Source organism: Hydra vulgaris, chromosome 07 (genome assembly GCF_038396675.1).
Source record: "Hydra vulgaris chromosome 07, alternate assembly HydraT2T_AEP".
NCBI lineage: Eukaryota > Metazoa > Cnidaria > Hydrozoa > Anthoathecata > Hydridae > Hydra > Hydra vulgaris.
In genome coordinates this window covers 4443957-4467582 of record NC_088926.1, presented here as the reverse complement: position 1 = coordinate 4467582, position 23626 = coordinate 4443957, and the positions used below count along the sequence as shown (strand labels likewise).

Below are 23626 nucleotides of genomic sequence, written 5' to 3'. Positions count from 1 at the left end.
TTAAACATATACTATCTTTAATTAATTTTGATTTTTCCATTAGTATAATTCCATTAGTATAACTGAAATAAGGTTAAAAAAAGAAAAATCCTCCATTCATCCAATTCTCATTGACAAGTACAACATTGAGCACACACCAACGGAGTCCTCTTGTGGTAGTACATTATTATATTTATCAAAAAAACTAATTTACACACGAAGAGATGGTTTAATGATTTACACACCTAGTTGTTCAGAATCCACATTTGTTGAAGTTATTTTTTCTTAAAAGTCCAATATTATTGTTGGTTGTATTTATAGACACCCTTGCATGGATATTATTATTTTTAATAATATCATGTCTGTCTTACTTCAAAAAATATCTGCTGAAAATAAATCTATTTTCTTACTTGGTGATTGTAATATTGATCTGATGCAATCAAATAATGACATTGCGACGTCTGATTTTTTAAACTTATTTTCTTTTTATAATATTCGCCTTTTTATTACTTTGCTGACTAGAATTACTGATCACTCTGCTACAATTATTAGAATTACTGATCACTCTGCTACAATTATAGATAATATTTTCTCTTATTTAATAGCTAATGAGACTGTTTCAGGTAATTTGAAAACTTCTGTTTCTGATCACTTTAGTTTGCCCCAATTTCAATAAATTATTTATACCACGCAGACACAATTTATATAGCAGGAGTTTTAAAAACTTAGATAGAAATAATATAGAAAAGTCCAATGACACTAACATATGTTTCCAAACGTTTATTACTGAAACAACATTGATTTTAGATAGCTACGCCCCTCTTAAAAAAACAAGAATCAAAAACTTCAAACTTCTATTCAAACCATGGATTACAAAAGGAATTATAAAATCTACTCAAGTGCGCAATTTTTTCCAACAAAAAATGATAAGATCTAAGGATCTCATTAATAAAAAAAAATTTGAAAGTATTTTTAAAAGGTATAAATATATGATAATTATATTATTTAAACTTAGTAAAAAAACCATTTAAAAAAATATTTCTTGGAAAATGTAAAAAATCTTCGCAATCTTTGGAAAGGCATTAACATTCTAATTAATGTAAAAAACTTTAATAAATCATCTCCTAACCGGTTGCAAGAAAATCAGATATATATAACTGATCCAACTCTAATCTCTGAATCATTTAACACTTTTTTTACAAATGTAGCTTATAAACTCAAATCCAACATTCATTCGTCTTACACTAACTATCAAAAGTCTTAAACATCCAAATTTACATAGTTTAATATTATCTCCAACAAATATTCCTGAAATTTCATCTCTTATATCTAAATTGAATCCAAAAAAATCATTTGGTCCAAACAGCATTTCCACAAATATTCTTATAGATTTTAACTATGAATTTTCAAATACTCTTTCTAAACTATTTAATACCTCATCTATAAATGGAGCATTTTCTGATATTTTGAAATTATCTCGCGTTATTGCAATATTTAAAAATGACTCTAAACTTTCATGCACTAACTACAGACCTATTTCTCTTTTATCTAACATTTGTAAGCTTCTTGAAAAAACTTATATATTTTAGAGTGTACTCTTTTCTAAACTCATTTAATTGTTTAAATGATTTTCAATTTAGTTTTCGATCAAAACATTCTACTTGCCATGCATTAGTAAGTATAACGAAAAAAATTAGGAAAGCTCTTGATACTAGTCATTTCGATACCGTTGACCATAGTATTTTGATTTCTAAATTGAATCATTATGGAATTCGCGGTATTGTAAATGACTGGTTTCGATCTTATCTCTTAAATCGGAAAAAATTTGTAAGTATTAACAGTTTCAATTCTAGTAATAAATCAGTTTTGTGTGGTGTTCCTCAAGGTTCTGTTCTAGGTCCTCTTTTATCTTTAATCTACGTTAACGACCTAATCAACTCTGTTCACTTCTCTTCAGTTCATCTATTTGCTGATGATACAAATCTCTTGCACATCAACAAATCGTATCATTTTTTATGTAAAAATGTTAATTCGGATCTATAAGGTATAGTCCACTGGTTAACTGCTACCTTAATATGTCTCAACACCGAAAAAACTCAACTAATTTTTTTTTATCTCCAAGAAAAAACAAGTTCTTTAAAAATGTTGAAATTAAAATCAAAATTAATAATAAACGGCTATATCCTAAGAGTTATAAAATATCTTTGTGTATTATTTGATTGCAATCTTTTATTAATGAACTAAGCAAGAATCTCGAGCTAACGGTATGCTTTCGATAAGTCGTCATTTTGTCGATAAAGTTATACTAAAGAATATTTACTATGCATTATTCTCATCTCATCTTAGATATTGTTATCAAGTTTGGGGTCAAGTTGGAAACTATCGCATTAACAAGTTGCTATCGTCTCAATCCATTAGAATAATAAACTTTCAACCAATTAAATCAGATACATCGAAGTCCTTCAAAAAACTTTTCATTCCTACATTTTAGGCTCTAGTAAAGTATGCTAATCTTCTTTTTGATTTTAATCCTTAAATAAAAACTTACATCACAAACTTGTTCACAGAAAGTAGACTATTACTTTCCGACTCTTGTACAAAACATACACTATGGAAAACTAAATGTATCATTTTTTAAAACGCAGAAGTATGGTAAAAATTCTATTGTTTATCAATAAATATACGTCTGTGAATGGAACAGGAGCCTTGCATGCATTTTGAATGAGTCCAAAAAACTATATCCTAAAATACCTTTACTCCATCTTAAACAATTTTAAAAAATTCAGAAAAACTTTTTACTCTAGCTTTTAGACATTATCCTTACAATTAAAATATTATCCTTACGATTAAAATATTATCCTTACGATTAAAATATTATCCTTACGATTAAAATATTATCCTTACGATTAAAATATTATCCTTACGATTAAAATATTATCCTTACGATTAAAATATTATCTTTACGATTAAAATATTATCCTTACGATTAAAATATTATCCTTACGATTAAAATATTATCCTTACGATTAAAATATTATCCTTACGATTAAAATATTATCCTTACGATTAAAATATTATCCTTACCATTAAAATATTATCCTTACGATTAAAATATTATCCTTACGATTAAAATATTATCCTTACGATTAAAATATTCTTTTAATTTTCTTTTCGTCGTTACTACAATTATCATCAGTACTTTTTGTTTATTTATTTATTTATTTTATTAAAACCTGCTAGTTATGGTTTCTGCATGCTTGTTTTAATGTATGTTCTATGTGCTTTAATCTATGTGTTTACGGTCCATATGTTTCAATGTATGTCTTTGCTTATTATTACTTATATTATGTTTAAAAAATGGAGTCACTCCTTTGATCAGATTTCTGTATGAGTGACACCATCCTTATAAATCATTAACTTATTATTATGAATAATTTTATGCTCATAACTACCATTATAATATTAGTTATTATTATTATTTTTTCATAGTAATTATTGTAAACATACTTATTATTACTATTACTATAATTTGTATTAATTTTTTTTTACCTTATGTTATGATAATATATTATTATTATTATTATTATCAAAACTATTGTAAAAATGATTTACGGAAAATAAATAGCTTGTTGTTGTTTAAGTAATGTTTCGGCTCATATAGTGAGAGCCATCATCAAACTAATTAAACCATTTAAAAAAAACCGTTTAAAAAATTAGAATGAACGTAACCAAATGATGTCATTGCAACGTCAGATTTAACATTTTTTGATTTTCATCGGTCTCCAATGGTTAGTCGTCACCAAATTGCCATTGTCACAATTTAAAACGTTTTCTTTAGGTTTTGAACATTGTATACGTTGTATTTCAATGGCCTCACGAGTTTTTTTTGTGTAGTTGTTTGAAATAACAGAAAGCGTTTTAGGGTTCTCCCAGTTTATTTTACCATTGCAATGTTGTGAATGTTCTACTATTCCAGATATTTCCCAGTTGGTTTTTGTAACACTATTTTTATGTTCTTGAATTCGTGTGGAAATCTTTTTTCTTGTTTCCCCAATATAACATGCACCCCATGTGCAATTAAGTTGATATACTAAGGGCCGTCCCGAATTGGCCTTGCATGGGGGGCGGGTGTGTGGTATATATTTTTTGCCAATTAGAGACACAAAAAGTAAAAAAAAAAAGAAGGTCCTCAATAATTGCAATTTGCCATCTATTATTAAAAACTTGCTCAATAAGCCAACTCAAGAGCTTTGGGGGGTGGGGCACCCCTACACCCTCGTTTGGGACGGCCCTGGGTACACTCCTGGATAACTATTCAGGTGCAGTTTAGACTTGCCAAAACTCGACTCGCCAAGACTCGCCAAAGTATATTGATCAAGGAATTTTTAACGCCAACTTTACGAAATTCTTTTCTTCGAGCAAGGCTTATTTTCGGGACCATGGTATAATAATAATAACAAGATTTTTGGTATCCGTTTTTTGAGAATTTTGAGAACAAAATGGATTTGTGGAGTATTTATAATTTTTAGCAATATCTGAACACTGTTTAAAGGAATGTCCATTTTTAGTAAAAATCTTAACAAGATAACTAATTTCATCTTGAATGTTATGCTCAAAATAAATTTTGTATGCTCAAAAACCTTCAAAAATACCAACTGCAATATTCGGTGAAATAAATGATTTCGGTTTTATAAGCACGTTTGTAATTGCATATTTACGGTGCATGGAAAACTCATATTTGTGAAGGGAGTGATTGGTTTTATGGGGAAAAAATGATACCGTATATGATGTTTTAATGCTTATAATATATATATTACATACATTTATATATAAATTATTTTAAATGAAAGTTAAATATTTAAATCTTTTATTGTTATTATTTTTATTATCTTTATCATTTTATAATAATTTATTAATTCATTTCGTTTTTATTAAACCTAAGTAAATGTGGCGGCACTCCTTTACGGCAGCAGGCTATAAGATAGTGTATTTTCATATCATCAGTACATTTCAGTATGACGTCACACAACTTATCAAAACATGCTGCGTGCATTTATAGTTGTGTGTATGTATGTATGTATGTATGTATGTATGTATGTATGTATGTATGTATGTATGTATGTATGTATGTATGTATGTATGTATGTATGTATGTATGTATGTATGTATGTATGTATGTATGTATGTATGTATGTATGTATGTATGTATGTATTTATGTATGTATGTATGTATGTATGTATGTATGTATGTATGTATGTATGTATGTATGTATGTATGTATGTATGTATGTATGTATGTATGTATGTATGTATGTATGTATGTATGTATGTATGTATATATGTATATGTATATTAATTTAATTGAAAGTTAAGTATTTTAAAAAATTTATTGTTATTATTTTTATTATGTTTATTACTTTATATATTATTTTATAAATTCATTTAATTTTTATTATTATTAAAAACTATTTACGTTATTTACCATTATTTCGAATACTTTTTGAAAGAATCCCTAAAGAAAAAAGAAAAGCCATTATATAAAACTCTTGAAGAAATTTGTTTAAAAGAAATTAAAAACAATTTCATACACATATTTTTTTATTGTTATTGAAAATGACCCAGAGGACACAATATGTCCGCTGAATGTCTTAAGAACATCCTACAGCCTTGTGACGTCCATAAGATGTCGTATAGACGTCACACGGATTTCTATGCCCGATTGGGTTTAATTTAGGATATGGTATATAATGTATTTATTTTTTTAAGTTTAATTTAGAATTTTGTATTGAAGATGAGTTTAATTTATGATATTGAAGATGAGTCGTCAAAAGTTAGTTATTGAAAATGTTAAATACTTTATCGAAGGGCAGTAAAGCACCTTACCGATACGCTTTTATGGGCAGAGCAGGTATCAAGCTTTGGATCTTTTGGATTTTTTGGTTTTAAAGAAAGTTTTAGTTATGGTATATTAAGTGCCACGGCTGCTCATAGATTATACCTTTTTCTTCATTCCAAACAAAGTTAAACTTAAAAAGTTTTGCTATATTTTTAAATTTCAAAATAATTTTTTAAAACAAAGAAACTGGATCTTATGCTAGTAGAATAATGAACATCAGAAGTGCTACCTTGAACCCAAGCTTTCATCAACCTTGAACCCAAATTTTCATCAAGTTTTGCTCTTTGTTAATAACTTCGTGTGGCAAGTAATTTCCAAAAACATTGTAACAAGTGAAAATTGCAGTTATCTGTTTTTCCTTTCCTGGGGACAGTTCCAGTGAGCATGCGTTGTCCGTTAGACATTTTTTGTCCTTTCGACATCAGAGCACCGTGAATGAGCATTTAACTATCTAGCTCAGGTATATCTTGCATTTCTGAGGTAATTTCAGAAGTTGCTATAGATAGATATAGCACAAAGAACTCTAAATTTATTAAAAATGATATCTTCTCTACAACCTGATCTTAAAGCATGATTTAACTTTAATGGGAATATCAATTACACTGTTGCCTTTTTTATTGATTCACGTTCCAAAACTAATTTCAAGAATTTTGTTAAAACATAACTAGCAAAAAACAAAAGTTTAAATGCTGCGATGTGTCTGTGGTTCTGCAGGCATTAAAGCCCACAACTTTTGCCTTTCTCAATCCCTAACTCAAATAGTCAACTTTCCAACTCGCTTTCCAGACAACCCAAATCATTTACATTCTCTACTCGACTTATGTCTTGTTTCTGATCCAAGTCAGTGCTCAGTTTCTCCACATTCATCCTTAGGTGTTTCTGATCACGGTTTAATCTCTCTAAAACTATTATCTCATTCTTTTTCATCATCTGAATCCTCCTATCATTGTACCTCTTACAACTCCCTTAAAGCTGACTGAGACTCTTTCCGTGATTTTCTTCGTGATAGCCCTTGTGTAGAAATCTTTCGTCTTCCTGTCGACAAATGTGCTTCTTACATAACTTTGTGGATTCAGGCTTGCATAGAATCTTTTATTCCCTCTCGAAAATTCCAGGTCAAGCCTCACACTCCTCCATGGTTTTCCTTACATTGAGCTGCTGCGATTGCCAATCGAAACCGTTACCTCCATATCTATCAGCAAAACATTTCACCAGAAAACAGGCATCTATTTATTACTGCTAGAAACAATTATAAAAAGGTTTTGTCTAACGCCAAAGCCCGCTATTCTCAGGTCATGAAATCTCGTATCTCATCTCAAATATTAGGCTCTCGTGACTTCTGGAGAATCTTTAATAGTATTAATAATAAGTGCAAATCTTTAATTCCACCTCTCTTGTATGGTTCAGACTTTGTCACCTCACCTAAAAACAAAGCCAAATTGTTTGCTAAGAATATTTCATCAATATCATCTCTTGATTCCACTAGTTGCATTCTACCTGATATTGCCAACAAACAGGTTGATCAATTGCTTGACATTCGTATCACTCCAGCTTCTGTATCTAAAGTGATTTCCTGCTTAGACTCTTCTACAGCTTGTGGCCCGGACAACATACCTGTTATAGTCTTGCAGAAGTGTTCTTCGGAGCTGTCGTCTATACTTTCAAAACTATTCTACAAGAGCCTATCAGAGTCTTCTCCATAAGCTTTCTTCTTATGTTGTATCTAGCAACATCTTAAGGATTATTGAATCCTTCCTTTCCAATCGTAGTATAAAAGTTGTCCTCGATGGACAGCACTCTTCTTCTTATTGTGTAACTTCAGGGATTCCTCAAGGTTCTATCCTTGGCCCTATACTCTTTTTAATTTACATTAACGATCTTCCAGATATTCTCACATCTAAGGTGGCATTGTTTGCTGATGATACTACCATTTATTCTTGTCGTGATAAGAAGCCAACACTCTCTGATTGCTAGGAGGGGGCATTTGAGCTTGAAAAGGATCTCACTTCTTCTACAGCATGAGGCTCAATTTTTAACAGCCAATCGTTATCGCAATAATTTAGATCTTCCTATATTTATGAGCGGTAATGTACTCGATCAGTTATCCACTCTTCATCTTCTAGAATTAACTCTTACTTCCGATCTTTTTTGGAAACCATATATCAAATCTGTTGCAAAATTAGCATCTGCTAAGGTTGCATCTCTTTATCGAGGTTGACACTTTTTTACTTTGGATTCTATCCTCTATCTCTATAAATCTCAAATCCAGCCTTGTATGGAATACTGTTGCCATATCGGGTGAAGATCTTCTAATGATGTCCTTTTCTCTTTTAGACAAGGTGTAAAAACGCATTGTAAACATAGTTGGGCCTGCTCTTGCAGCCAACCTCCAACCATTATCACATCGTCGTAATGTTGCTTCTCTTTCTCTTATCTACAAATACCATAATGGGCACTGCTCTAAAGAGTTAGCATCTCTTGTGCCATCTACTAAAATTTATTCTCGTGTTACTTGTCATTCAATCAAGTCTCATCCTTTTTCTATAACTGTTCCTAAGTGCTCCAAAAACTCTTATTCGTCTAGTTTATTTCCTCGAACATTAGTTCTTTGGAATTCGCTTCCTTCACCTTGCTTTCCTGATTCATGTAGTTTGCAATCCATTAAGTCGTCTGTCAATCGTTATCTTGCTCTACAATCTTCATCTTTTCTCTTCCAGTAACTTCCAACTTTAATTAGTGGTTGCTTGCAGCCTTGTTGAAAGCAAAGATGTTTAAAAAAAATTATAAAAATGTGACACATATCAAATTCTGTTGTGTGTTACATTACAATCTTTCTCAGAGAACCATCACCGGTGTCTAGTAACACCAATGATAATTGATTTCTCAGAGAACCATCACCGGTGTCTAGTAACATCAATGATAATTGATTTCTACTTTGACAAAGTGAATATGAAGTATTAGAATATTTTTAACTTTAATTGTTGTTTTTATACTAAGTCTTAGTATGAAAAAGAAAGGATATAAACAAAAAGTATGCACACATATGAAGATGTGAAAAAGAAAACAAAGTCAAATTGCAAATGGAATTAGTTTTTACATGAAACGGTTTGCTTAAATTGGACAAAAAAACACTTACAAGTTTTGGTCAGCAAACGCTTTTGCTTTGAATCATAACACGAATTTGATTTGATTAAAAATTTGATTAACTAAAGCAATTTAAAAAAAAATGTTTTCTACTCAAGCTTAAAGTTTCAGTCGTTTTCTAAACTACTAAAGCTTAAAGTTTCAGTCGTTTTCTAAACTACTAAAGCTTAAAGTTTCAGTTGTTTTTCATAAATTCATCCATTCTTGTAATACTCCATTCATTTAATATGAATTTTAAGAAAAAGTTGTTGTTTGCCGTTTCATTGTCGCCATTTTTGATGTTTATACATGAATATTTTTTGCGAACCGTCAAAATACGGTATTTTCAAATTATTACGAACGTACCTAGTTGCGTCAATGTATAAAGATTAAGCGTTTAAGTACAATCTTGATTTCTTTTATGAAACAAAAGGTTACAAGCATAGTCCCGAGGCATTTCAATGAGGTTGAACTTCCATCTGTTTTATACGTCCATGATCAAACTTAGTTAGGCACTTAGAAAGACGTAGAATGTTTTTTTATGAATTTAACAACTATGTTTTAAGTTATAAATATTCAAGTTTTAGGTAGAAAGCTTCAAAATATCTTATTCTTAGGTTAGGTTACAAAATGTAACTTAAATGTTTTAGGCAAAAATAATTTGAAAAAAGAAGTATATTTTTACATCTTAAGAGGATCAATCGGACTCAACGTAAAAACGTATCTAGTTAAATTTTAATGGGTCTCAAACGAAAGTACCACAACAATTTCATTCAATTTTGTATATTTAAAAAATCGGTGTCAGTGGGAGGAGGCAAAATTATATAACACATTAAAAATTCAGTGTTTTAGATTACTAATTTCTTTTTACAGTTTTTATTTATTGGAAAACTTATGAATCATTATTTAGGGTCACGTGTCTTGGTCTTTAGAGTAAAAAATTTCGTCCAAGTTTTCAATTAAAGGAAAATCTTGATCTTTAAGTTGTTACTACTTAATACTTACCATGCTCGTTTATTTCAATCAACTAATAAAAATTTAAAGTAAGGTATTTTGTGGTTTACATTATTAAACTAAAACTTCACTCATCTCTGACAGTTAATTATTTGATTGAGTTGTTGAATAATTAAATGTCATGAATTATTAAGCTTAATGAAAGTTAAATTATTTATCATATAATTTGTAGTTAACTCTACCTAAAATACTTATTATTCTTTAATAACCATAACCATAATTGATAACATTTAAATTTTATAATTGATTAATTAACTGTCATTAATAAATAAGTTTAAATAGCAAAATATATAAAACACAATACTTTGCAACATATTTTTGTGTTTTGTAAAAATATGTTTATATAGTCAATTATTAAGTCAAGCATTTTTATGAAAGTTATTATATTTTAAAGTCGGTTTCCTTATTGCTTAAAAAATCGCACTTCTCTTGTGTAATTATAATGAATCGTGCGACAGGTCATGTCTTACAAGATACGCAAACGGCGACAAATCGTCGCATGAGAATTATAGGGTTTTACCTGCATTTTTTTATGTTGTGAGAACTTAACTTTCGATATTTAATTTTAAAATGTTTTAATGCTATTATTCTTTATAGTTATAATTTACAAGTCGTTTATGTTACTATGGTTTCATTATTAAAAATATATTATTATTCATAATATTTTTAAAGTTGTTTGTTTTTATTATTAATTATTTATTAAAACTTTAATTGTTAGATTCTTTTAACATAAAAAAATGCAGATAGAACCCTATAATTGTCATGCTACGAAATATCGATGATGACGACTGATATAGGAATAGGAAGTTTTTTGTTTTCTTTTTTTATCACAAATTTTTGTAGTACTTTGTTAACATTACCTTCCTTTGGCGCTACAACTATATACGGCAACATGACCGCTTCTTTGTTGTTTTATACTTTGGACTATTGGATCACAATACTTTGGACTATTGGATCACAATAGCAAAAAAAAGCAGGCTGATTTTTTAATACTGTATTATTAAAGATTATTGTATTGTTAAATATTGTATTAAACTTTTATTTACTTTTATCGTTAATTTATTGTTTGATCAAATTTTATATGAATTGGAGTTAATAACTAAATTTTGTACGTTTAAAAATTCTCGATTTCCTTTGACTATAAATAGTGTGTTTTAAAATTTATTTAAAAATTTTTTTTAGATGTTCTAAATACTGAACTGAACGTCTTTTTTTGAGCCAATTGTCGATTGAGTATAATCAATATATATATATATATATATATATATATATATATATATATATATATATATATATATATATATATATATATATATATATATATATATATATATATATCATCTTGTAACAACTCTAAAAATACAATATATATATATCATCATTTAACAACTCTAAAAATACAAAATCTCATTTTGATTTTGTTTTTTTAGAGTTGTTAATGGTATTGGTTTTTAGTAAAAGATTTTATTTTTGCTTCCTAAATCATATTTTTAAACCTTCGCTAAAAAGATCTCATAATAAAATAAGCTTTAATCAGTTTTCCCTATAAATATTTTTAATTTAAACTTTTATTATTTTACATTATTATTATTAAAAAACATGTAATTATGTTAAATAAAAAAGCGATGAAAGAGTTTTAAATGATGTCATGTTTTGGTAGAGCGTTAAAGTTGTAAAATAATTGATTTTTTAAAAAGGTAGTATGACAACAACAAGTTTGTCATGCTATTATAATATAATAAACAAGCAAACATTATTGTAGCGGTTTTAAGTGGACTTTTTGTGGCTTTTTGAGTGGTTTATCGGAGTTTTGCTCATCGTTTACTTATTGGGCCATTTGTGGCTTTCGCTATAAGGGACCAGCCGATAACTTTCAAATATGTGATATAGTGCCTAGTTACCGTCTAACCACTTTTAGTGGCTGCCACTAATAGTCCACAAAGAAATCGATGAGCAACGCTAAAGTTGACCGCTCAAAATATCTATATAGGTCAACTGAAATTCCGCTATAAAATGCTTACTATTTATACAAAATAAGTTTTATATTCGATTTAAATTTGAGGTTTGTTTTTCTTTTTTTTGTTCTTGTTGAAAAATTTATAACGAAAAGGAAAAATAAGAATAAATCAGAGATATGAGAATCCAACGTCTTCTCCCTGTTTCCCAACCAACTTAAAAGCAAGTATTGGTTTTAGTTGATGCTTTCAAATATTTTAATACCTATCAATGGAGAATTTTTATTTCCGCCATCTTTTATTTCCAAAACATCAGTTTTGCAATCATCAAAAGGTTCGATATCAAAGTCTTCAAAAGTAACTTCAATGTAATAATTTTCTGGAGCTGAAATTACCCACACACAAGACAATTGTGGAGGATATTTCTCAGGATAATTTGGGCTGGAAAACGACCCTTTAGGATCTGTTAACAAAAACTCACATGGAGGCAGTATACCTATAAAATATATAAAAATGACAAATATGTTAATATATATATAGTATATAAACATATATATATATATATATATATATATATATATATATATATATATATATATATATATATATATATATATAGTCACAACCACACATATATACATATATATATATATGTATATATGTATATATCTATACATATATATATATATATATATATATATATATATATATATATATATATATATATATATATATATATATATATATATATAGATACATACATACATATATATATATATATATATATATATATATATATATATATATATATATATATATATATATATATATATATATATATATATATATATATATATATATATATATATATATTTATGCACATATGTATATATATGAGAGATGACAACAAAATGAAAAAAATGCAAATATGACAAAACTTCTCGTGCTCGTTTCTTGTGTCAAAGACATAGAGTAACTGCGAGTGTTATTAATTTACTTATAAAAGAAAGGTTTGACTTGCAGAAATGCTGTAGCCCAGTTTATGTCAACAATTTAAATATGTCTGGAATTTAAATTAGGACATCATCACTTTAAAAAAATATGTTTATGATGCTACTTCGGCTGCAGCGATGTGGATTGTCAGCATGGTAAAATTTGGTGTTGCTTCTTTTTATCAATATTAAACTTTTTATGTATAATTTTCATTAATTATTATAATAAATAAATAAAATGCAAGACTTTTATTTCATCTTTAGCTGAAGTACCGCTTGATGAAAGCTTTACAAGCTTTTGGACACCAGACGCTCAGCTCAGATTGCCGCTGTAAAACTAATTGCAATACAACCACGGGAAATCACTGCTGCCTTAAAGCTGTTGCTTTAACTTTAACAAAAATTTTGACCCATGATGTGCAGATAACTCGTCTTGGCTATGAATTTTTGGCAAAATGAACGATGATGACAAAATTACGATGAACCTAGAAATGCAATTTTTTACCATAAGTTCTCTGAACAATACCCTTGAAATAAAAATCTTTAACGTTGCGCTTCATTATTTTATTCAACAAAATCCATCTAAAATAGGCATTGTGAAAACTGTATCAATTAAATCCTCCTTCATCTGGTTGAAAGATCAAGAACCGGTAAAAATAAAAGCTTGTGTAATAGTAGTTGCATAAATGTTATTTAATCAAGATGCGCTTCATGATAATATAGATGTAAAGTATTATTTATATGGAATAAAATATCACGGTCGTTAATTTGTATAACTTGTACATGCTTTTAATTGAAATTTCTTTTAAAAGTATGCATAATAATAGGTGTGTGTTATTAAAACATACATGACATATTATTTATATTTATATATATATATTATATTTGACATATATATCTAAACATGTAAATAACTTATATATAAGTATATATAATTACATTTATTTAAATTAATACAAAAATAATGATGCAATCGTATTTAAAAAAGTGGTTGATCAATGTTAGTTTTAGTTAATGAATTGTTCAATTTTGAGTTTCTTCTAAAACAATTTAAAAAAAATCACCTTTGGTTTGTCTGACCAGTGATTGAACGATTAAAAAAATTGGCACAATCATTGATAGTTGAAAATCTAACACATTTATAAAATCAAATTTTCGTTCTCCAAAAAAGCTAGAAACTAAACTGTTCAGTAGTTTCTAAAATAACCAACTTTGTCGGAGAATGTAATAATGGAATACTCGTTGTTTTATAACCACCTGTTTGTTATTGTGCTAAAGTTTTTATTAGGTCGGCGTTTAAAATTTCTAGCTCAACGTTTTCCTTTATAATAATAAACTATTGAAACAGTTCATTTTACATAGAATTATTTTCCTAATACTTTTTCAACTTGTGAAGTTATAAAAATAAATGATTCTTTTGAATTGGTGTTTATTAGTCAAAAAACCGATGCAAGGTTTATGAAAAATTTATTTTGAATGAATAGCAATTGTAAACCAACAGTGCAAATATTAGTCATGATTTTATGATGTATAAAGTCATTAGTGGTGCTAAATCGCCGCCCAGGCACCCTGCAGTGCTAACCACTTTTTTATGTTGAACGCAGTAAAGTAAAGTACTTCTTTCAGGAATCAAATGATAATCTTGGTCATACTTTCTTGGTTTATTATTAAACGCTTAAATTTTTTTTCTTTTAGTATGATTTTTGGAATTTCATAAAATTTTGAATTTTACGTTGAAAATCAACTAAAAAATTTTTTTATATACAATTTTAAAATTTTTTTTATAAACAATTTATAAATTTTTTTTATAAACAATTATTAACAATTTTTATTAACAAATTTAGAAAAACAAACACTGTTCCCATTGACTTTTGGAATTATTTTCGAACTTACAACAAATTATTTGAACTAAAATTTTAAACAGTTATCTTCTAACGTCTTTAAAAAAAGTAAGATTTCAGTAGGTTAGTTTCTATATGCTGAAAATATAAAATTTCAGAAGGTTATCTCTTTTAACATGTTAAAAAAATAGCTTTGCGCTATAGTTGATAATAATAGAAAACCTGTTTGTTTTTAAAGATTAAAAATTTTTGGTTTTCTATTTGAAAGGAAAAAATTAATTAAACTAAATTACTCATTTTTTAATTAACCAACAAAATTGATAAATAATTGAAATTAACCAACCAAATCATAAAAATTACTTAAAAAATTCAAAAACTTTTTAGAAGATGTTTATATTTAAAAAAAACCTTAGCATGGGCTAACTGTGAAAATAACTTGTAAAGGACTGATTAATATATAAAGAGCATACATATGTTATACAAAACAAGAAACTTATTAAACAAACGTATGTAATTCAACTATATTACTCTTAGATTCATTCATATATCTACTATGCAAACAATGCTTGGGGTAGTACCAATAAAAGAAAATTAGTGCTGTATATCGTCAACCAAAGGATGATGCACGGCTTATTAATTTTGAAACCGTTTGCTCATGCCAAGCCTGTTCGGTATGAAATGAAAGCTCTTAATATATACAAGCTTAATCCAAATATAACACTTGTTTTTCAAATTGTTCTCCAGGAAACTTACGAAACAAAATCCACAACCACGCCATTGTTAAAAAAATTTCAAATAGCTCGCATAGACATAACTTCTTACCAAATAGAATTGCATCCTAATCGAATACCTTGCCTTCTTCTATTGTTTCCTCGCATTCTGTCAACGAATTTAAAAAAAAAACGATAATTTTTGTCGCTCCACTAGAATAAAGTCTACTATAGCAGTGCCTCGTTAGATGCCCAGTTCATAGAAGCTATTCATAGAAGCTAACTACTTCTGTTGTAGATTATTTACAATAACAATAATAATTAGTTAAATATTTTTGACTACGACTAATATTGGATAATATTATATTATCCAATGTTAATATTATATTATCCATATTGTTAATGTAACACTTATAATTTATACTATCCATTCATGGGCGTCCGCAGGATTATTTGATTTATCAGATAGGACACTTTCATACATTGTGCAAACTCCAATGTTTATATCTATGCCAAATGAGGAGACCTTGCAAATATTTGGGATGGCGGATCTAATATTATAATATTATACAATACAATATAATATTATAATATTATACAATACAATATAATATTATAATATTATACAATACAATATAATATTATACAATACAATATAATATTATAATATTATACAATACAATATAATATTATAATATTATACAATACAATATAATATTATAATATTATACAATACAATATAATATTATAATATTATACAATACAATATAATATTATAATATTATACAATACAATATAATATTATAATATTATACAATACAATATAATATTATAATATTATACAATACAATATAATATTATAATATTATACAATACAATATAATATTATAATATTATACAATATCACAATATACAAAAGACATGCTTACTTTTGTTTTGTATAAATATTTTTTAGGAAAAATGAATTTATAATAGTTAATATGACTATTTATAAATGATTAGTATAAAGTTTTTAAACATGTTTTGTTCAAAAGATATTTTGTCTTGCCATACAACCTCTAACAAAATTATATAAATTATTTACCAAAAGCATCACTTTGACTTTTGCAGACAATTGTATTAACTACATTTTCAGTACACAACCTCTAACAAAATTATATAAATTATTTACCAACAGCATCACTTTGACTTTTGCAGACAACTGTATCAACTACATTTTCAGTACAGTTGTCAGTAGAAATCCCATTCATATTTATATTATTATTCATATTGTACATAATCGCATATTCATAATTGTAATCCCATATTCATAATTGTAATCCCATATTCATAATTGTAATCCCATATTCATAATTGTAATCCCATATTCATAATTGTAATCCCATATTCATAATTGTAATCCCATATTCATAATTGTAATCCCATATTCATAATTGTAATCCCATATTCATAATTGTAATCCCATATTCATAATTATAATCCCATTATCATAGTTGTAATCCCATATTCATAATTGTAATCCTATATTCATAATTGTAATCCCATATTTTATCATAATTTAATCCCATATTCATAATTGTATATAATAAGTATTTGAAACTTTATTCTCGACTAACTTAATTTGGCTTTTCCAATTTAAATGTCCATCGAATATTATTCATTGAAAAAACTGTTATTTTAATATTGTTAATTGTTAGTTATGGTAATTTAAGTGGAAAGTTTTCAGATTTAGATGGTATTACGATCGTAATACCATTCAAAAGGTATTTCGATCAAGTCGGTTTGCATTTGATTAAAGATATTTAAACGGCTCTAATCAAATGTCGGTTGCAACTTAAAAAGGTTTTTTAGTACATTAAAAAATAACAAATAAAAGTAATTTTATTTTAACACTGGCGGAACTAACTGTGTACTAAGTACAAATAGCGTTTGTAATTCATTGACCCTAATAAAATATATATTCAGATATATGCTGGTTAAACAGCATCGAACCAATGTCAGTGGGCCAAAGGATGCCCGGCGGTCATTACGGAATTGGCCCAATATTGGTTGCCAACGGCAGGCCAACGTTACGATAACCATTGGCCAAATGTTGGGCCATCGATGTTGTGTTAGCTGGGAAACAAATTATATAGCGTTTTTTCAGTATTCAATGAAAGTTTATTTGCTATAAACCGCTCATTAAGTTATATAAGTTCTGTGTTTACACAATGAAAAATATTTTTTAAACTTGAGCCTGAAAAGAAAACATTAGTGTCATCAGAAAAAGTAATATAATTAGGTATTTTTGAGAACGAATAAATATCATTTGTATAAATTAAAAACAGTAAAAGTCCAAGTATTGATCTTTGTGGAACACAGCAACTTATTGATAATTAGTTTATTATCGATATTATTAATATAAGACTTACAATTTTACTAGAGGAGAGTGGGGTATTGGCAAACAGCTAAACGGGAATGCAATTTAAATACATTAGTTATTCAAAATTGATTATATTTATTGCTTATCATTTAGTCTAACTCTTCAGTTACAAACCTTTAAAAGCAATTTTTTTAAGTCTTATTATAAAATAAAAATTTAGAGCAAAAATAAAACCATTGTTGTTCGGAATTACCCCACGTACGCAGAGTAATTCTGAGGGGTAATCAGTAAAACAGTGTCGTAATAACGAATAAAATGTTAATTATAACAACGAAGTGCAAAAATTACAGATAAAATCTTGGGATATGCTCACTTTCGCAAGGCTTTACAATTGTAACACATAACCCAGTCTTCCATGAGGAGATCACAAACTTTTCATTGCAACTTAGTTTTCAACTTACTTTTCAACGCAACAATAGTCTTTTAAAACTCATCTTTTTTTTTTTAATTATTTAAACTTCAAAAAATTACAAAAATTATTACAAAGAAAACCCCGGGACATGCTTTCACCAATAGTGCACTTCTCGTGCAAACAGAACTTACATGATACATGATCCAGTGTTCTGTTTGCGGATCCTGATATATTTTTTCGCAAGTTAAACAACACATTTTTGTATCACCTCTAGCACTCTTTTTTTCTTTACATGATGATAAACTATCTCTAATTGATTAAAGTTCTATTTTTACTTTTGCCAGCAGTATTTTTTACTTCTTGTTCCTTCCCATTTTTCTTATCTTTGCTTTAAAATATTTCTCAATGGCGAATTAGTAGTTTGGAGTTGTGTTGACTTCAGACTTTATTGAGAAACCATTTAAAAATACAAAAAATCACCTTTCTTTTATCATTTTAGAAGATGAACGCGCACTTGATCCTGTTTAAGTTTGAGGTTGCGCAATAATTGTCGACATAATGTGCAAAAATGGTGCGTTTTTTTGATTGTTGTCAGATTAAATTTAAGTTGCAGGAGCAAATTCATCTTAAAGGGGTTCAAAATTGTCCATTTTAAATATGACAACGTGTTTAACATTTTGCAAAAGGAGACCTGAAAAAATACCATTTGCATCCTGGACAAGTAGAGTGGCAACAGAATTGTATTAAGTTTTTTCGATCGCTGAAAAACGTTTTTTCAATTAATAAAGGTTGTTTCCAAAGCTTTAGTTATTGTCGTCACAATTGGAATACATGAACTGATACTGACAACATTTTTTTTGCCTGCTCAAAAACACTTATATTTTCCCACTAATCAGTGTTTTTTTCCCTATTCTACAAAGCTTTAAGATTTTTTTTTGGTACATTTTGAACCGAATTCCGGTTGGAACCGGAACCGCACAGTGGAAAAAATTCATAACTTGTTAATATTTTAAGAAATCGTGTGAAAATTTGATTATAACACATTTTTTGGCCAAAGAATTCTGGGATTTAATGTTTATGCACTCTCAACCAGGGAATGGGACAACAGTGGCGGGGAAGAAGGGCTAAGGATCATGCCCCCACTTTATAGAATTTTTCAAATTATATTTAAATAAAAATTAAAATATCAAAATATTTTTAAAAAATTAAAAAAGACCTGGATCTAATCAAAGAATGGATCCCTGGGAAATGCCACAAGTAATGATTTCAAGGGAAGTGTAAGTATTATTGTAATATAAGGCTTGTTTCCAATTGTTTAGATAGCAACTAAACCATTTTAATTGTTTATCTTTTATACGATAATTAGTAAGTTTGTATAGAAGGGTCTTGCGATCCACTGTATTAAAAGTCTTCGACAAATCGATAAATACTCCAAGCGTATATTAATTTTTGTTAAGATTTACATTTCGATACTAAACTTACTTACGCAACACTCAACGAGAGCTTTCACGAAGAAGTATGTTGTTACAACGAGAGCAGACGCGTTTTAAAGCTTAGAAATTTTTTAGCTGAAACTTATGTTATTTTTGTTGTTGTTTTTACTATTATTAAAAAATTTTTCTTCTATTATCTTTTAAGTTCTTGTTATGGATATAACAAGAATTTAAACGATATAAATTATATATTAATGATATATAATTAAATAATATAAATTGTATTAAAAAATTATTCTCTATAATGCTTGAAAAGCAAAAAAAAATCGACATTCTAAACGAAACTAGAAAACTATTAAATGAGCACGAAAAATTATTTGCTTCAATAACAGCTGCAAACATGAAAATTATTACTGAACGACTTGATAAGAATGATAAAGATAATATTGATAACTCAAATAAAATAATTAACATTACAAACGAGCTTGAATTAACGAATAAATCCGTTACGTTGTTGGTAACTGAATGCAGTGAAATGCAGAAATTTATTCACGCAAACGATGATATTATCTCGGGTAAATTAGAACTACTGAAGAAAAAAACAAAAGAAATTAATTATAATTATAAAACTAACAAGATAAAAGATAATAGTGAGGTCACAAAAATAAAAAGTAAACTTAGGGAAATCATAGTTATAAGAAAGATATAGTTTGGAAGCGAACAATAGCGCATTGTTTTAACTCTTTCATACTGTTTTTTCTCGTTTCCGGACTTCCGAACCTGCACAAAAAGATTGTTGTTGTTAGCAGTTGCCTGTTATTTTTTTAAGTTGTCTTTCTATTTTTATTGAAATTGATTTTTTTGATATGCCTGGTGAAAATTGTGCAATATTTGGTTGTTCAACTTCAAGAAGACACAAAGGTATCAGCATTTTCAAAATTCCTACTCCAACTAATGATGCAAATAAGAAATGGAGTAATGAGCTTATTAACGTAATTACTAGAGACAGACTCATCGATGATTCTTTGAAAAACGAATTGATTCCTTCAACCTTTATATTTGCGAGCTTTACTTCACTGAAGATCAATTTTGGGTTTACTCATCTCGAAAAATTTTAAAGGATGGAGCATTGCCAACTCTAAATCTCCCTAAGAAAAGTAATCAATCACAGCAAGTTCAATATTCATTACAAAACGTGAGGAGTTTTTAGTGACGCAAGAGTTAATTTCTCGAACTACAACGTCATGTTACAAATCTTTTGATGATTTTACAAAACGTATTTTAAAGCTTTCTCTTGATGATTGTTGGAAAATTTCTTTGGATGATATATTTATAGTAATTACTTGTAATTCTCCAGAACATATTTTACCAAAGTATGAAATTTATGTCGACGAGTTGCTAGACTATTGTGTAAGAATTTTTGGTTGGATGTTACCAATAGATCATCTATTGTACCTTCAATATAAAGGATCTTTTTTAAATGTTTCTTTATCAAAATTTATAAGTCATATTGAAACTCTTGTTCTTTGTCCTGGTGTTGAAGTAAAAAGTTAATCAACCAAAACTTTAAATTTGGAAAGCATGTTATAACTAAAAAGTTTAACTACTTGCTTTTTAAGCAACTTCCTCTTAAACCTAGATTAAATCAAGATGAGTTTTATCGTTCACTTAATTGTAATATTTTAATAAAATCCCAGAGTTGTTGTTATTCATGCCATTCTTTGCAACTTAAAACTAATTATGAAGTAAATAATAAAAATAAAACTTTAAACCAACCTGCAAAGCTGAATGCTCCTCTTAAATTTACCTCCACCGAACGAATTAAATTAAGTTTGCAACAACATCGTTTAAAATGCAAACAGTTGGAAAATCAGATTGAACATATGAAAACAGTTTTGAATATGGAAAGTGAAAAAGTTAATTTAGAACTTGATCAAGACCTTAAAACATTGTACTCTGGTTTTAATCAAAAAAATATTCCAGACTTCATGAAACTATTTTGGAATGAGCAGCAAAAGTATATTAAAGCTTCTAAATTGAGCTAAATAAAATTTTGTCTCAATTTAGCAGCTAAATCTTCGTCAGCATATTCTGATTTGCGATTTGATAGTAAGACTGGTTCAGGATTTTTAGTTCTTCCAAGTTTACGCACCTTAAGAGACTACAAAAATTATATACATCCTTCAAGAGGTTTTAATCCTCAAGTCATTAATGATCTTGCAAATAAAACTTCTAACTTCTCTAGTTCTAAACGATTTGTTACAATTCTGTTTGATGAAATAAAAGTTCAAGAAGATTTGGTTTGGGATAAATACTCTGGTGAGTTAATTGGATTTGTAGATTTAGGAGATATTCAAACTAACTATGCAACACCTAAAAATGTGAGAGAGCTAGCCTCTTATGTTTTAGTTTTTCATGTTAAAAGTATAGTAAACCCACTTTCCTATAGTCTAGCAACATTTGCCACAACTGGAGTAACATCGACACAACTTATGCCAATATTTTGGAAAGCAGTGCGTTATCTGGAGAGTATAAATTTGAAAGTCATCGCTGCAACTGCAGATGGTGCATCTCCAAATAGGAAGTTTTTCAAAATGCATAAGAAATTAGATGGTGGCTTAGGGAAAAAAATTATATATTGCACTAAAAACTTATTTAGTAATGATAATAGATTCATCTTTTTCTTTGCAGATGTACCTCATCTAATCAAAACTTCTTGAAACTGTCTAAGTAATTCTGGTTCTGGATGTAAATCACGCTACATGTGGAATAGTGGATTTTTTCTTTTTTGGAATCATATTTCAACATTTTATAATTCTGATTTAGAAAGAGGTTTAAAACTTGTTCCTAAACTAACAAGCGATCATGTAAACTTAACACCATATTCTGTGATGAGGGTACGTCTTGCATCCCAAGTATTGAGCGAAACGGTAGGAAATGTTTTAAAGCAGTTTGGACCACCAGAAGCTGCTGGAACTGCAGAATTTTGTTTAATGATGGATATGTTTTTTGATTGTTTGAATGTAAAGAACAGTGTTGAGCATATAACAAAAAGAAAGTCATTTTTAAAACCTTATGAATCATTAGATGATTCAAGATTTGCTTGGTTAGATAACTTCCTCTTATACTTTAAATTGCGGAAAGAATCTATAGATCAACGAGAAGAAAGTTTTGATAAGAGCTCAAAATCAAAAATGTTTATTTCTTCTCAAACTTATGAAGGTTTGCAAATAACAGTGCATTCATTTAAAGAAGTTGTTAAATTTTTACTTAAATGGTGTTCGATTTGTATTTTCTGAAAGATTCTGCCAAGATGACCTTGAAAACTATTTTGGAAGACAACGTGCAATTGGTCGCAGAAAAGATAATCCATCTATCAAAGATTTTGGCTACAATGACAATACAATCAAGTCACAATTTTCACAATCAAGTCACTATTTTGAAAATAATCCTTTACCGAAAAGAAAAAAAAATAGTTCAAAGTTAATTCAAATTACAAACCAACATCAAGTTCTGCTTTTTCACATTTATTAATTGAAAAAAAAAAGGTTATTTTCATAACCACAAAGTTTTAAAAGCATTATTTGTCATTTATAATGGTAAGAGTATCTATAAATGAATTAGTATAAAGGCATTGTGTTTTTCTTCAAAAAAATGTTTCTAAACAAAATGCGATTGGCATATTTTATTAAAATAAATTGGCGGGCTTCCATCAAGTTCAAGTAAGTTAAACTACTGATTTTGGACCCCCTCCTGAGGGTTATTTAAAAGGAAAATTATTTTTTTGAATATTTTAGGGGGCGCGGTTTGACTGTTGTAGGGGGCATGGGGATCAGCTTGTCCCCCACGCCTTATACTAAATCCGCCACAGGTATAGTAAACATTTAAAATAAACAAGATCAATACTTA

The 23626-nt window shown here is 28.2% G+C and overlaps 1 protein-coding gene across 2 annotated transcripts in view; it reads right to left on the bottom strand.

The window, feature by feature from the left end:
• Positions 1–14397, bottom strand: part of LOC101240556 (cubilin) — a 31625-nt gene extending 17228 nt beyond the window's left edge. The window contains exons 1-3 of one of the 2 annotated variants that reach the window (XM_065800848.1): positions 14024–14397; positions 12233–12463; positions 5462–5491 (exon numbers count right to left, since the gene is read on the bottom strand). In XM_065800848.1, coding sequence (XP_065656920.1) covers positions 5462–5491; positions 12233–12463; positions 14024–14075 — 313 coding nt within the window. In that variant the 5' untranslated portion in view covers positions 14076–14397. The remainder of the gene's footprint in view (positions 1–5461; positions 5492–12232; positions 12464–14023) is intronic. The other variant, XM_065800849.1, reaches the window with a different exon arrangement.
• Positions 14398–23626: the final 9229 nt, after the last annotated feature.